Genomic DNA, 18,472 nt, shown 5'->3' with positions numbered 1-18,472 from the left:
TTCATTCGTTCTGTGTGTCCAAACGCATTTCTACATTTGATCGAGAATTAACTTTATATTATTTTTTAATGATGCAAGTGGTATATTTTCATGTTTATTTAGCCAAATTCAATTTCATACTTCAATTTCCTATATTTTGTTAGTTACAGGACTAGCTTAGCTTCCGCAATGGGTTTCTTCAATATTGCCTTAATACAAAACACCACAACATCGCAAAAATAACGAGTTATACAATTTTGATGTCGACGTAAATAAGTCAATTTCACGATGTTATAACTTATCCGTCATTAACATGTTTCCATTGAATTTTCCATTTCAACGATTCAATTTGCTTTTGTATTTTAATGAAAATCCATTTTATCCGTGCACTTCGGAGCTTGTAGCGGCATTGAAATGCGATTTCCTTACATTAAATATCCAGGAAACGTAGCTAAGTAATGCAAAATAAAAAAGGACTAAGACTTGTAAAGAAAGCAAAGTGAAACGTAGCGGAGTAGGATCCTTAAAAAGAATTCCAGTCTTCTATTATGAAACATTAAAATCGTTGGATTGAAAAACCTTCGCCTTGTCAAATGCAAGTATTGTTAATGAACGATAGAAAAAATATTTTAAATTGACATCAGTAATGTAGAGAATAATTGCATTTCTGTATTTCTTCTTCTTCTACTTATTTAAGATCCTAGATCTGTTTTTTTTTTAAAGTTTAAATCCTGGGATGCCACACCACTCTGTCTTTGCAAACATTCGCCTATTCCATATTCATGCATCTCCTCATACATACCCGCCGATTATTTCGACTCCTGAACTAACCGCTTTCAAGTATTATTTGACATACCTGATCATGCCAAGTTTTTCTCGGTCTTCCTATGCTCCTTTTTCAAACTACTATACCCTCACGAATTCGTTTTTCCGTTTGTTCCTCACTCAATAGTTCCACATTTCAACACGACTTTATTAATTTTATCGATAAAGATTATCTCAGCTTTGGATTCTTGCCTTATTCCACCATTGGAACATCTATCATACATCCTTTTAGCCGCGATGAGGGATCACATTTCGACTAAATTCAGTCTACTTTCATCTTTCTTTTGCTAACTCTATGCTTCACTTCCACGCATTAGTGTTGACTCCGTTGTGTACCGTCAGGTTAGCTTTTGCTGATAGGTTTTTATTTTAGTGATTTCAATGCACCAATCACTCTGTTTGCAGTATTCACTCTCCTGTGTATATTTTTATCTAAAAGTAATATTCATTTAGTAAAAAACTTACCCGCTGAATCCACGCCTCTTGTTCACAGGGCTTGAGGTCGATGTAGATGGTCCATCTCCGCCGCCAGAGTTCGACTCTATAAAGGTAAGAAAAAAATACTTTTAGTTGGGATGAAGTAAAAAAATAGAAAAACAATAAGACTTCTAACGAAAACCACATCTGAATAATGTATATAAATTATGTTTTGTATATTTAAAGTATTGTTTACTTTGTGGTATGGTAATACAACACTCTCCTCATAAATTAAAGTGGTATTACACAAAGCGAACGATGCATGATAAGGAGAGTGTTATATTACCATACCACAAAGTATTTTCTTAGTGTAATACCACTTTAATTATAGTGATATTACACAAAAAAAGATGAATGATAAGGAGGGAGTTTTAAAATTTATATTTAAAATATTTAAAGCACGCGTGTAACTATGTCTTTATTAAATTACGCTGAAATTATGCTGATATGACCTTTAAACAATTATTCGTACGGCACATTTCCACACGAACATATGCAATAACTTTATAGGCGAGGCTTGAAGCTATGGCAATAATATTATGAAAGGGTAGTATTAAAATTGGAAAATAAAAACATAATTTTTAAAGTAAAATATCTTTTGTTTCATAGAATAAGCTTATATCAATCAATGCAGCTGGGTGAAAATCTTTGTATAGGTCATCCACAATACAAAGATTAACTATAAAAATGCATCAAATAGTTAGTCAAATAAAAAAAAAATCAATAACGGTAATCGAAAAGTATTTAAACTCATTATAATTTAAAGAGGAAAATTCATATTTTTCAAGTGTAACTTCTGTGCAAAAGCATAAATTAAAGTATGTATAAACATCAGTGACCATTTATAAAAAAATTACGGTGTGTTAATTTATGTTTTAAATATTGAACGAGATTAAACGTCGCTAAATATACGAAGAAACCTTGGCACAAATGGTAAAAATATCAAGTGAAAGCAATGGTCGAAAGACATAAGGAATGTTAATTGAGATGTTTTTTTCAATACGTCTGCAAATGTGTGGCCAGAAATCGTTTGCTAAATGCCTTTACAGTCATTAAGTTCAGCTACACTAATTGTATTATATAATTTAGTGTATGTGCTGTCTGTCGTCACTCGATGAAGTGAAATGAATTTTGACCCTCGTACATTACAATATGGAAGGACGTAAACTGAAATTAAAGGACACAAACAATAAACGTACATATTCGATTACCTCAAGATTGAATACTTAATACATCAAAAGCTTAAATAAATCGTGATATTCAACGATATTTGTATCGCAAAGTAAATTATGTATAACGAATTGCCTGACCTATAATTCGACATTCAATAGCAAGGAAAAATAATTTGAGTATTATTAGTATCAAATTATTTCATTAATTAATTCGGCAGTCCCTTTGTGGTAAAATCTATTCAGTTTTTATTCAAGTTCTACTTGGTAAAAACCACAATTTCTTAAAACGTATTGTATCACGTGTTTCGATGCATTTAGCATCATTTGTGATAAAATAATAGTGGTATTTACCGTGTAAAATTTATTTTATTATTATTCAAATACTCTGAAAATCCGAAGCAAATATATATATATATATCTCGGTAATTTACGATACCTGCTTTCGTAAAAGTAAGTTATAACGAATTTCCTGACCTGACCTGAATTACAATTCAATATTCAAAAGCAAGGATGATATAGTATTCTGTGATCGTGAATGAATCAAAAGATCTCTCTATCAAATCTAAATTTTCACACATCATAAAATTATCAAAGCGGAAAATTCCGAAAGTTATGAATATGCGCTTGGTGACATTTTGTTTAAATCTGCGGTATTTCTCTCGAAGTGAGACACGTGGCGTCATTTCATTCCACTAATCACAGCAGTGTTTCATTAGGCAAGCCGTTTCGAATAAAGCTGAATTAGTACGATTCATCAAAGAAAAACTTCAAAGTTGTCCAGTTCTGTCGTCATCTCAGATTTAAGCTGAGAGGTAGATACAAGAGCTCAATCGGAACTGTGAGGGAGCGCGGGTTCGGGAGGATATTAAATTTATTAAAAATGTGAGAATCAGCAAAAAATAAAATTTAAAACACCCTTTGCCTTTGAGGGATTTTTATCAATAAAGGATTCGCAAACACTCTGTATTATGCAGAGTATTCTTAAATCGTACTGGATGTTAATCGTCTATTTTACGACAGCTTGCGCAATTTTTACATATCGATCAGTTCTTGACGAAGCTGTACGAGGCTTACCTTCAACGTATTAGGACTATTTAAAAAGCTTTTGTCATCCTAATGCAAGGTGACATTTTCACACACACTCCGAACGAAGATTTATGTAGGGTATAGACATGAAATTATCACGTTTATACTCTTCTTTGTTATTTCGAGATAAAATAAGCTATTTACACTTGACTGCAGACAAGCAGAGACAACGCGAGATCGAATAGTATGTGTGTATGTATGCTCAAGATGTCAGGTAAAATTACATGTTTAGAAAAAAATCACATGATACAAAAAAAATTCACATGATTTCTTAAAATCTATTGTGACAGATGTTTTGATTCATTCCGCCATTATTTCAAGTCTAAATTTTAGAGTTGTGTCCTTGGGACATTAAAAGATGATTTTTTTTAAATATTTTTTATATTTTTTAATCAGTGGTAAAATGGTACCCAGTAGTGCACAGGGCACTGCATCAAGTAAACGCAGTGTTATCTTGATCGTAAAAACATGCAGGAAAGGAACCCTCCGCTTCAGGTACCAGTCCAGGGTAATATTGAATAAATATTAGAGTGAAAAATCACTTATATTTATTTGCCCCCTCCCCTTGTGAATCAAACCCGGGTCCTCCAGTACGGTAGCCGAGCGTGCTGACCATTACACTACGGAGGCGGACATAAAAGAAATAAATATAAACGCAACTATAATCACTGATGAGAATTTAATCAAATTAATCTTACACTTAGCGAAATGCGTCATGGGTCCATTCATGCACAAAGGGCCAGTGTGTCAGTACGTCATTGATGTCATTCATACAAGGAGAGTATTCAGATGTAAGATGGACTATTCATGATATATGGGACGTAAGGGCAATTGGATCTAACATGTCGGGAGACACGTTAGACTGAATACACGTATCACCAATGTGTTGTAAATAGTTTGTCACTGAACCAGCATTCAGATGAAAGCATTATTTTATACGTCATTTACATGACAAGTAACATTATGCTGCTTGCTGAGTAATTGAACATACTAATTTTGTTGATAAAAATATATTTAAATGATTCAGAAAACTCCTGTTGTTTGTAAATTTTTAGCGGTTGACGTACAATAAATTAAAAACAAAAAATAAGTCTTATTTGCGATCTATATAATTGCTGTAAAGAATTGCATATAAGGATTAAAAAAATATTTCAATCATATTGAATATTCCAACAAAATTGCTACGCTAAAAAATATAAATATTAAAAAAAAATCTATTATAGTTGTTTCTAGAACATTCAGTACCTCACAGAGTCTGATTTCGACTGGTCCACTTCAATATTATTCCGTAAAATGGGGAAAATTAATTATAATACAACATAGAGAGACGATTGAATGATTAATTGTGACGTATGTTATCAGTCAGTGTAAAGCCGAAAAAACTAATTAATGAACGAGCTTTAATAAATGCACAGCGAACTGTTTTTTAATTAAAATGTTCGATAAAAAGTGTGTCAAATATGATTAAAACGCTCAAAAAACAAATGGAAAGGCTAACATAAATGTTTTATATGTCGTCGTTTTACGAAAAATGACGTTTACAAGTTGTTAATTAATGGCCATCGAGTTATAATATACAATAAACAATATGTAAATAAAACTTTATTAAAATACCCGAACGTTTTTTGGCTGGCCAGTCAAAGCTTTAATTAAAAAGTGTTTACGCCAATGACTGAAAAATAATTATTCGGGTGAAGTGTAACGAAGGTCAGGCCGTGGCGTCGAGCTTTGGCTGCGATAAATCCGGTCGATACGCACAGCGAGTGCGTTATGTAGTTCATATTGTTCGAATATAAAATAAACAAGCACAATAGGTCTAAAAATCCTTTTCAATTATTTTTACAATTTTAAACCCTTTTAATTCATTACTCAATGGGTGTGTGTGGTATTTACTAAGTAAAAAAAATAATTAAAGATTTTTATGTTTATTTTTGTGCGTTTCAACTACTAACTGCAAGTAAGTTACAGTATGGGTAATCGATACTTTTTCGTCAATTTATCTCGGTTTATAGTTCTTTTAGTTTTTATACAATATGTAACCGAATTTCTTCACTGATTAGCGATGAGTGAACGAAACTAGAAACAAAATTAAGTAACAGCTTTTTGGAAAAAACAATTTTTTTTTTCATTTGTATAGGATTCACGAAACGGTTTCAAATGCTTGCTTAGCTTGGTTTCAGGCCTATTTTGATTAGCGATGATTTTAATAACGTTGGTTATAAATGAAATTATAATACAATATTACTCACATCCGATATTCAAGGAATCACTCCATTTTGTGTTGAAAATTGGAGCAGGTAGTAATAATATGGACAGGTTAGTTAGTAGTTCGTAGAATCTAGTACGTAGTGTTGTTAAACAAAACTATACATATAATATAACCCGATATGATAAACAAAAGTGCGGTGAACTATATTGGAAATCGGAAAATCATGAACATCAAATAATTACATGATTTCCAAATATGGTTGTAAACCTCGCTTATATGAAGCATGCCCAAAATTATCACAGGTTTACTAAAAAATATCGTTTGCGTACTATTAAGTATCTCTAATGTGGCATACAGTTCTCAAAGCATCTTATTACATTGAATTTACATGTGAGCTGTTTAATTAACACGTAGACTGACGTCATAAAATAAAACGTACTTTAAAAGTTACATTTCTGGGTCCCCTTCAAACCTCTCCGACGCACACACTTATCATCCCAACGGTGTTTTCACTATTGGAAACAGTCCTGGAAGGCTTCTTTTGTGATGTCTTTTAGCTCTATCGCCTCATTTGCCTTAATCTCGGGAATCATCTTAAATCTTCTATATCGTGACCGTTATCGTGAGCAGTCCAAGTATGTATATATATATATATATATATATATATATATATATATATATATATATATATATATATATATATATATATATATATATATATATATATATATATATATATATATATATATATATATATATATATATATATATATATATATATATATATATATATATATATATATATATATATATATATATATATATATATATATATATATATATATATATATATATATATATATATATATATATACATATTTAAATCCAATGAATATTAATGCTAATTCATTCTTTCAATTCGTTTTAATGGGGAATCTAACTAAGTAATTAATCAAAAGTTAAAATGGAAAAAAGTTATTTTCAATTCCAGTTCAACGATCTCATTAGTTTTAAAGAAACCATTCCTTGGAAAATGATTTTACTATAGATTGCTAAATGAGTCAATTAAAAAGATGACGATTTGTACCAATTAAAAATGTTCAGTAGTTTCCATCAAAGGGTTGATTATGATATTTGTCAAGTAGTAACAATTTACTTTGATTAAAAAGATGAGCATTTCCGGAACAATAGGGCGAGAACTGGACCAATCAATGCTGAAGAATCACAAGACTTCAAGACAATTGTATAAAATGACGCTGCGAGATAAAATAATAAGAGTTGGATATTATCGATACCCCATTCAACATTCGCGAATGAATATTTACTACCCTTTGCTGAGTTGATACAGGTAATTATTGTACGTGCCCTAGAGAAATACAATTAGATGCTTTTATTATATTTTAAAATATACAGTGATACGAAATATGTGCATAAAAAATACACTGTTTGTATTTGTATAATCCTTTGATGCACCGAGTAAAAAGAAACACTGTTACAATCAGAATTTAATTTAACACAACATTTAATTATGACACGGTTTAAATAAGCTCATGCAAGCTTTTCTTTACAAGAAGTTGTCCGTGATGTTTATTAAAATCATTGAAATATGATATAAACACGTTTCATTAAGAAACATCTGGAATTAACGCCGGACAGGATACAAAACACTTGTTTATTAATATAAGCATTACTGCAAATGTAGAAATCTACTTTTAATTAAATTTGAGCTTATGAGTACATTCTAGCAGTGTACACCTTACATTAACTAGAGTAGGGAACTCACAGTATTTTAGATACTATCCTTGTCCTATTTACTATTTCCTTTCACAATACTTTGAGTGTCTAAATCTATGTTAAAATCCGCCTCCGTAGCGTAATGGTCAGCACGCCCAGCTACCATACTGGAGGTCCCGGGTTCGATTCCCAGGGGGGGTCAAATAAATATAAGTGATTTTTTCACTCTAATATTTATTCAATATTACCTTGGAATGGTACCGGAAGCGGAGGGCTGATCACCTTTCCTTCATGTGTTAACGATTGAGATAACACTGCGTTTATATGCTGCAGTGCTCTATGCACCATTGGGGTGCGGATAAGGGTTTGAATGAAAATCTATGTTCACAAGTCTGGGTTTGTACGTTTTGTTCCTAATCGGCCAAGATTCAAAGATTCGTAGACACTGAAAATGTTGTGTATTAAATAACTGGTTAAATTATTAGTCGAATAAAAATTTAAATCATGTTTTTACAGGCATTTCGTTGTTTGTCAAATTATTTGGAAAGAATCTTTCAAACATTCCAAAAGGATCTCTGCTAAACGAAAAAAAAACTTAAAGATGGTGCCGAGAACTTGCATATGAAATAAGGTGCCAATTAAAGAATATAAATATGCAAGTTCCAAAATTCGAGTGGTGTGGTTGTCAGTCATGGGTAGAATGACGAATATTACAGGTGTATAAAGTGATGAATTAAACCATCTATGCTGAGATGTCAATGTTTCTTTTCATACAATAGTAATACCATTTGCCCTGAGGTCTTTCAAACTTCAATGTTCAAATTACATTCCTCGTCATAAATTTGGTGCCCTATGCACAATAGGATGCGGATGGGAAAAGATGAAAAAAATGTGAATAATATATAAAATTAATAATAAATATTTTACGAGTTTTCCTAGAAGTTCTATTTAAATTCAATCAAATAAAACTAACTACAATAAAATTGATTCTATATAAAATTACGACAGTTCAGTGGATTGTCGTTTTTGTCAATATGCTGTGAATCAAATTGGACCTTAGTTAAGTACGGACGAACGACAATCAGTAACTGGAAATATTTGTGACAAACGGCAGGTCGACGTTATTGGACGTTTCACAATAAATTTCTGAAGTAAAGTAATTTTATACATGCATGAACATTTTCAAGCCATTATTTTCATAGAAAGTATATTTATTTTCCAACTAATCGACCGGCAAACTTTGAACGATTTTAATTGAAGCACATTTTAAGTGAGTCATAAGATCCGAATCAGTGGGTATAAGATCGATTCTTGGAATGAAATTCAAACATATTTTACTCGTTTATCTGTTTTATTATCAGTAGATAATAAAAAAGAGATCGATTCGTGGAATGAATCTCAAAAAACATTATACTTGTTTTTATCTGTTTTAATACCAATTAATGAGAACCTACTGTTTTCTGAGATTTCTGTATATTTGAAACGCCTAAATTCAATTATCTTCAAGAGCAAATTAAAACGAGAGGCTTATTTTTCTCACATTTATATTTGCTCGAGCACTCTCGAAAGACGTAGAGACACGTTTTGAACATCGCATGATTGTTTGAAGAATAGGCTTTTAGATTTTAGAATTTTTAGATATTTTATTTATTTAATTATTTTTATTCCGAAATTGAGGTACAGTGTGCAAGCCTCTAAGGTTCATGTGACAAACACATTAAGGTATATAAAATACAATTTAAAAATAATTGAAAAAAGTTAGAACATAGCATAAAAAAATTGAGATATATAAAAGTTGAATCAATGATATATTTCATAAAAAAATAAACATGCGTAAGTTCATGATCATTGTTTAAACACACACATCATTGTTATTTTCAAAATAAATAAAATCACGAAATATGATTATTTTTATTTCATTTCTCTGTCTTGCATTAATTTCTCTTATTAATCTTTTTTAAGAGACGGTTTAAAACAAATACCCCTGCGAGGCGGAACAGCTATCTTAATCATAGATAAATAGAGTAGCATCTCAGTTCACGATATGCAATAGATTACGTCAAAAAGTAATCGGTTTTCAGTTAGAAGGGTCGCGAAGACCAGTAGACTGGTTCCCTTTAGTTCATTTGGCAGAAAGCGTCGCTACGTCACTGTGAAGGTGAGCCGAGCCCTGGGCGGGGAGCATTCGAACGGAAAATCCTTTCCCGTGCGGCCAAATTGATATTTACTACGGCCCAAGGACTAGAAAATACGGCGAGAGCGGAAAAATTATCCTGGCAACATAATTTCAAACTACCGCACGAATGCTGCATCCCATCAAGGAAATAACAACGGAGGTAAATGATAATGCAAGAGTGTGGGAAACCATTTTAAAGGGAAAAAATATTTCTTACTTTGAAAAACTTAAAAAATATACTTAATAAAAGATCGATTAATAAAAATTTGTAATTAAATTTGTATTTGAATACATTCCGCATCATTTTCAAGCGTCGAAACACGTGTCACAATAGATGTTAAGAAAAAGTGGTATTTACTAAATAAAAATTAAATTAAAAATGGATAAATTTTACCACAAAGTGACTGAAGAATTAATTAATGAAGATATTATATTTGTTTGAGATGGCATAATAATATACACAAGAGCATACTTAAAATTATCCACAAATAGATTTTTAAAAATATCCACAAATAGATTTTTAAAAATATCCACAAATACATAATAAAATATCCACAAATACACAAGTAAAAATAAAAAAAATAAAAAAAACATGTTTTCGCGGCGTCGAAGCGTGGGGCGATCAAGTAACTGATTAGAATAACACACTGGTTGTCTAAATCACTGCCAAAGTCATTTACAGTCCCTTACCGCTTTGTAGGTTATTTATAATCAACTAGGAATAAATAACTAAATATAATATACCCACGCGCTTATAATATCACCATTTAGCGCCCAAACGTTATGTTACTTTTTGACATCTCAACATAGATGAAGAAGAATATGGAAGTCTAGGAATTTACGTGGCTTATGACCGTCATAGGCTAGTTAAAGTGATCACTTTACACACGTGTAACCTTCACCAATTCTACCCATGATTGACAAGCATACTACTCAAATTCTTGGAAGCTCTATAAATGTGATCCAATTTCGAAGCATTGTGCTTGAATCACTTGAGACATCTTTTGGTGAGATGAAAGAAACGTTTTACTGAGCAGAAATGTGCCCTGTAACCCCTAGACTTTCATATTCTTCTTCGTGTATTTTGAAATATCAGTAAAACATATTGATATAAATAATTCACCAGTGGGGCAAATCCAGAATTGAAATTTCGACAAACTGAAAAGTATTTCTCTTACCCTGATACAAAGACTAGTCAAGAAGTTATAATGTAAAGTAATATCGACCAATGGGCAGATAGACTTGAGAGGTATTCATAACACCAATAAGTTGATCGAGTACTTCGATGACAAATATGATTTCACAAATGTAACCGAAGATCCCAACCAATCCGCGACTGTGGTCGCTCAGGGATAAAACTATGTAAGTGATACATCATGTAAACTGAGAAACATTGTAATTATCAGGTTATCTCAATAGTCTTTACATGAAAGAAATCAAACAAGTTTACATGCAGATCAATAACGTATTGACCATTAATTAACCCCAGATAACTAAACTACATTTGCAGATACAATGCCATTTGTTGATCGCACAATATTGACATATGCCAGTAGCTGTGCGGAATAGTCATTTATTGTTAAATGTCTCTTACATGAATTCTTATTAAACCAAACTTAAGTGCCACGTAACCGGTGCCTATTTTTAATAAATACTTTTGATAAGTTTCACGTTTTAAATTGCGTAGTCCGCCAGACGAATGTTAAGTAATTAAGGGTTAATATCTGTTAATAATCATTATTGTTTTACTTCCAGATTCAAAATGTTTAATTAAAATTGAAAAAATGATATAATATTTGAATTATCAGGTTGTCTTATAGGTTACAGGTGTCTTTACAGGTAAATAAAATTTATAATGTTTCCATTTAGATCAATTACATATCAAGCATTTATTACTTGTCAATTACTGTTTTATTTCCAGAATAAAAAAAAAAAAAAACGTGACCGGGAAAATATGCCATTTAAAAAAAAAACAGCGTTTTGGACCGCAATGGCAACGCCATGTATAACAGCAACATACGCAATACTAAATATTTCTCATGGCAAACAGTGTGTTTCTTGACAACTGCTATCACTAAGCATTTTAATTGTTTTTAAATTATTGTTGTTTCATAGACTTCAACATTAATATTTTCATTGCTTCATAAGGATTGTGAAATGAATCATATTAAAAAATGCGCGTTTTATTTATTTTATTTAACCAGAATGAGTCACAGCAACGCGTGGCAAGGTACAGCTAGATTAATTTTAAATATAAATCATTTTCGTGATGCTTATATAGGTCTGACATTATTCATTCAGCTCTTCTTCATGTTTAATGTAAGTAAGAGGTTTGTCTGTCCAAGTATACAAAATTATTACCTAGTACGTACCGTATACCAAATCACGCCACTTTTGAATGCTAGCGTGTATGAATGGCTCAAATAATAAAGTCAAAATAGAAATTGAATCCTGTATGAGTGCACGATGCATGTCCGCTGGAAACGCCGATAGATAACAACCCTTTCATCGTATTTTAATTTTTGAGAGGGCCTAGTTGTGGCATATGTCAATCAAACTAATTGGTTTGATTCGATATACGTCGAGTTGGCGGTCCTTCGGTATCATTGTTGGGGATAAAAAAAGGAATTCTAGTTAGAAACAAATGGCGCAGGGGGAAGGTAGGTACTCACTTCACCAAGGGTGCTCATGCTATAGGTTTATTCACCATACAAACATTGATACGAAACAAAGGGGATGGATTTAGCCATAAAGGGATGATTGGAATTCATAGCATCATATTGAAGTATTTTATTGACGAGATAAACTTCGCATGGCACACTTCGATGCACAATTTCTATAAATGAAAATACCATATTTATGAATCAACTATGTACCTTAAAAGAACCAAACGCGTAAAATATAAATTTATCATAAAAAACGGAGTTTAATAAAAATGATCTCGCTATATTTGTCCTATTAATACGATGAGTTTACAAAAATCCAATATTTTATTCATCTTACTGTTAAAGTTTTAATGATATTCGCTAATTGATGTTTTTTATCCTTAAGTTGATCACTAATAACCGATTATTTTATTTTTGAATTGGAGTATATTATAAAAAGAGTTTAAATGTAATTATTTCAAATAAAATTGGTAAGTAAAATAACTTAATAATATATTGTAGGATATGTGAATGGACACATCGCATTAGGAAAATTGCGTAAATCCACGTTTATTATTACAAATACAAAAATTAAATTTATTCATAGGTACCAACATTGTAAGGTTACCGAAGCGTAATGTCAGGATATTTAAGTATTTTTTTTTCCTTTTATTTCTGACATTCATCCCCACTTAAAGACGCAAAGGGCTATTCGTCATTAAAGACATAACGTTCATAATCCTAACCCAAATCCATTTTCGTCTCTCGCCCAGAACTCATCCACAGTAGGTACACGGTAATCCTGTATTTAAAAATTAAGCAAATCCGGGATTGCGAGGCGAAAATATTTAACTTTTTAAAAGGGAACAAGACACGACATACTAATGGTTTCTCACTTAAAACCTGTCTATTTATTTCATTCACTCCTTAAAGTGTTTACTTCTTACGACGCAAGGGAGGCTTTCGGCATTTGGAGAAATAAAATAAATCTCTCTCAAAAGCAAATTTCGGGAGAAATATTTCAAACATTTGACTCGTGATCAAAATGTTCCGAAAATTTATGTTTTACAGAAAATAATTTTCAGGTTCAAAGCGAAAACAAAGACTTAAGGTAAATAGAAAATATTGTTTTAAACTAACCAGAACCAAGAAAAAAATAAATTATTGTAAGGCTTCAACGTTCAAATACTTTTCCTTAAAATCACGCTTAAAAGCGAAAAGGATTGAAGGGATATTATTAAACCCTTTCAATATTATAGGGACAAATTGTTCCGGATAATTTCTAATAATTACTAAAATAATTTAAATGCTTACAAATGCATTTGGGATGGGATTGCAAATGGGATCTGGGATTTTAGTACTATACGGTCATAGGCTCGTAAACAAGTCCAAACCTGTCTTTTTTTCTTTTTAGTGCATTTTTGTATATACTCCACTATTTTACTATGATTACTACTATTTTAGTATTAAATACTGTTAGGACACATACAACCCACTCACCAATACTATTGGGCCAATATGTCCCAATTATTATTTTGCAATAATCAATAACTAATATGATCATTAATTTAAATATTTATTTTTTCCGTCAAACTTATTTGAATTTTTTTGAACAAAATAAAAAATCGTATTGAAAGGGTTAATCGTGTTTTGTTAGAATCCGCGTCGCGTAAAAGAAGCTTTAAAATATTTAAAAAAAAACAAAGCTTGAATCATACAAAATTTATACTATTTTCCTTTTTCTATCTTCTATTTCCTCACTACACACTTAATACAGACGCAACTCGTAACTCAACTAATGTATCATTTTATTTAAATATAAATATATTTTATTAATAAAATAAATAAATAAACGAGATTAATCTTTTAAAGTACCGTACTTTTATCTTATCATAATCTGACGAGCAACTTTTGTTAAAATATAAATTTAAGATAAATCACAGGAGAGAAATGGTCACGGTGACACTTCAAGTCTTTTCCCTCTTCCGATAAAGCGGTTTAAAACAAAGGAATTGTTGAAATGTCCGAGAGGAAAATCAGGAAGAGTGGCGACTTTAAATAAATAAATACTTTATTTAACAAAGGTTACATTAAAATTTACACTTTTACAGATTTGTTGAACAGGTTAAGAGGATTGTAGTAATATCTTAAAAGGAAAATGAAGAAATGCTCTGAATTGAAAAATACTAAGTGTATTACTCTGGCACGGGTACGCATTTTCGAATCAGAAATTAATTTATGTAATTTTCAATTTTGTAAAACAAATATTGTACTTCAAAAACATTTTCTTTTTAATACATAAAATATTTATGTAGTATATTTTTTTGATAACTTCTAGTTTATCAATTATTTAAAACATCATCAATTATTTAAAATGTGTTTTTATCCATTCATAACAGACATAACGATAAAACGTTGATAAATAAGATAATATCCTATAAATAACTAAAGTTCTCAATCGAATGGCAAATAAATTAATCTTCGAAGACTTTATTTATAAGCATTTAGATTTTTTTTAAACCTATCATTTGTGTGTTATAATTTGAAAACACAAGAAAATATTGTGAAAAACACAACTGATTAAGAAAATAAGTTAAAGTGACATATTATATTTATTTTTAGGAGCTTTCTATAATAGTATATGAAATAATTCGGAGAACAATATATGCACTACATGAAGGCGTTAGTCCTATTAATTTGACTTGTAATTTTCCACCATAGATGACTGCAGTGAAGTTTGTATAGAAAATGACAAAAGTTTATACTACTCGAAATATGTTAAATTTAAGTAATATTGTTGTCATGGGTAAAATAGTTAATTTTACAAAGTGTATCAAGTGATCACTTAACCATACGATGACGGGTCGTAAGTCACAAAAATACTTATGATTCCATATTTATGTATTTAAACTTATTCAACTATATTTATATATCGATGAAAAATAGATAATAACCCGTATGTAGAAACCCGCATTAATTAGAATAATATTGTTTTGCACTTTTTAACAAAAGGAAAAGGTACAAATTCGCAGGGATATATTTAAGGAGACGTGTGACTAATTTAGTAAAAAAAAGCTCTCATAAATTTTGCAATAAGACACTTTCTAGAAACTCTACCTAAGGGATGGAATGTTAGCCCTACTGTAGGGGTAAATGTAAATAATGATAAGGATGACAAGGGGAAGAAACACACAGCGTTGAGAAAAGGATAAAGTACAGTATAAACCCCAACATCCGGACTCATAATGAACTGGAAAAAAGCGAATGATACTAATTTACTCTTAAATTTCGCACAAATACAACTCGCCCAGATATCTCTAAATAAACGTAAGTTTTACTAAATAATTTTAATTTACCATTTCAGACTTGGTTTACTGAATAAAATCTAAACCTCACGTTTATACATAGCCTCAAACAAGAAAATATGCTTCTTTGTGAAGGAGCATCTGTTTTCAATCTTCCGCGTACGCAAAAAGTGTTTTACAATTATTTTTTGTAAACACGTTAGAAGCGGATTTTTAATACAAGTACAAAAACAGAAAAACAGCATTATCAAACTATTAAAAAATCATGTAAATAAAGTATTAGTTATTAGAATAATAGCAATATGTTTTTTAAAGTATAAAGAACGTATTGAAACGAATGCATTTTTCCCATAAGATATTAGTTGTACCCACGGTTCGCTTCTCTGTGGTGTCTCAATTATCCGGAATCGCAATGTTATCTATACCCATTTGGTGCGGATGTTCTGTGCGGTCCAAGTTAGTTAAGTCCGGATGTTCTGTGTGGTCCAAGAATAAGCAGAAGTGGAATCACACACAAAACCGTACATTGATTGCATTTCGTTTTCGGAAGGAATTCCTATATTATTCGATTAAATTACAGTAAACCGATATTCGATTAAATTACAGTATTCGATTTAATTAAAGTAGTATAACGTTGAGATAGCTTCCTCGTTATCGGGTGGAACGTTATAGGGGATTAATGTGTTTAAATGGTATTATACATTTTACCTACTGCGTTATACGGGGGACTACAATTAAAGAAAAAACTACTGAAAAAGTTATAGAGGAATGCTTTATACGAGTGTACGTAGTTTTCTGTATGTTAAAATACGAATTGCACTTTGGCTATCGTTCGCGTGTATTATGGTGAAATAAATCATTAATTGTATACTTGGGAAGAAAACGGTTGGTACAAACAAAAAGCTTGTTAATTATTTGTTCGTGATAATCGAAGCGAACGCAAGTTTTGAATCTGAACCCGCTCTCGCTGGCGTAGTTCGCCATGAGCGCTTCGGACTATCAGACTCTCTCCAGACCGAGCTTTCGGTAAATATTTACGCACATTATTTTTAGCAGAGAGCCTCTATATAAATGACGCAAGTGAAGATACAGACGCGTCCCCGCCAATAATCCAAATCTGTTTTATGTCGCAATGGGATTCGTATTTTCGGAATGGAATTCGCGCCTTTCGGCCCAGAACAATCGCGAAGGCATTAAACATAGCCCGATAAATAAAGTTGGCGGGCAACAACTTTTTCAGCGAACTCTCCAAAATTCTCTGCAAGGTGGCAAAAAATTTAATATTTTTTTTGATTTGCAAAAAAAAAATCCTACCAATTTTATATTGCTTCTCATTTTTGCTAGTATCATAAAAAATCTCGTCAATCAGTCAACTTACGATCAATATTTGATGAAAGTATCTTTAATTCATTTATAATTTTTTTACATGAAGTAAAATCTCTTTTTTATAAAGCGTTATGTTTTACGCCATTATAATAAAAAATGTAAATATAAGTAATCCGGTTATTATTTGTAAAATTGAACTGTAGCTTAGATCTGAATTTTAAAATATATTATGTAAGTATCTTCCATTATATATTTTATTTAGGAAAAATATTTTTTTTATAAAACGTTACATTTTACGCTATAATAAGTTTCAAATGTTTAGATAAGTAAGCCGGTTATAACGAAATCTACTTAATAGATTTATATTATCCACTGACACTTCTAGAATCTACTTAGAAAGTACTACAGAAGTTGCCATATTCATTTGTAAAGCATTGGGACATTATATATTGAACAAAGATGTATCTTCATCCATAAACCTATGATGGCAGTTGGAGGCTTAAAGGTTAGCAAAGGAAGCTAATTATTGATAGTAAGTACCGATTGGATTATTAACGGTATTCGTGCAGTCAAAATCAATCAACTTATTTGGAGAATTATATTCCAACCGACCAAATATATTGTATAGAGAATGGTCAGTTCTGTGCATTGAGCTTTTCGTAGAAGGCAGGTGGAGAGCATTAAATATATATAATATGAAGAAGAAAAAACGTACATACGTCACATATTGTAACTGTGAAAATACACGTAATAAATTAAATTCGTAAGGATATATTGAAGAGGCGTCTTTAAACCCATTAAACATTGCGTTTAAAAAATACACTCAAAGACCTTACTTATTAAATAAAGATTATAAATATGATTTAGGATGACATGTTTTAAGGGACTAAATTTTTGGTTTAAGGACCATTAAATATTGCGATTAAAAAAAAGGACACTCAAAGAACTTATTGACATTGTATTAGTCAATAAATATCAAAAATATGATTTAAGATCAAATGTATGTATGTATTTTTTAAGAGACTTTATTTTTGTTATCTTCATATGATGTAAAGTACTGCTCAGCTAAGCCATGTACCGGAACAGTCAGAAGGTGTAATGTATGCCGAAAATACCAAACGGGGTAAAACTTCCCAATTGAGTTTTTCCAAATAAATTGTGTGTAATATGTAGACTTTGTCGATTAATGAATAAATCATATCATACTCAGATGATGTCACTTTACAGATACATGTATGTGAAAATTTTTACCAAATTTTGTCAATACGATGGATGTTAAAAGGGGTTTGGAAATAAGTAAAAAAAAATTTTTTTAACCTGATGGAGATAAATATCGATGCACCCGATCGCACATGGACCTAATATTGGTCACACTCATTTTGCGCACAGGGGTGGGACTGACGGGTGGTGTAGCCGACTGCATTTTCTTCTTTGACTTCTAAATTCACTTAGATTGTAATCACAGCATAGTTTTGAAAGATAAATTGTAACTTATATCACTGGGCACAGCACTATGACACATTAACATACATATATTT

The 18,472-nt window shown here is 31.1% G+C and overlaps 1 protein-coding gene across 6 annotated transcripts in view; it reads right to left on the bottom strand.

Annotated features, from left to right (window-relative positions):
- trio (trio Rho guanine nucleotide exchange factor) overlaps positions 1–18,472 on the bottom strand; it is a 502,261-nt gene that overhangs the window by 42,344 nt on the left and 441,445 nt on the right. For all 6 annotated transcript variants that reach the window (XM_088260963.1, XM_088260964.1, XM_088260966.1 and 3 more), the window contains exon 28: positions 1,270–1,345. In XM_088260963.1, the coding sequence (XP_088117089.1) occupies positions 1,270–1,345 (76 nt within the window). The remainder of the gene's footprint in view (positions 1–1,269; positions 1,346–18,472) is intronic.

This window comes from Brachycentrus maculatus, unplaced genomic scaffold (genome assembly GCF_059751285.1).
Source record: "Brachycentrus maculatus isolate JH-2025_06_01 unplaced genomic scaffold, ASM5975128v1 h1tg000144l, whole genome shotgun sequence".
Taxonomy (NCBI): Eukaryota; Metazoa; Arthropoda; class Insecta; order Trichoptera; family Brachycentridae; genus Brachycentrus; species Brachycentrus maculatus.
Note: the sequence above shows the minus strand (reverse complement) of the source record. Positions and strands in the feature narration are given on the sequence as shown.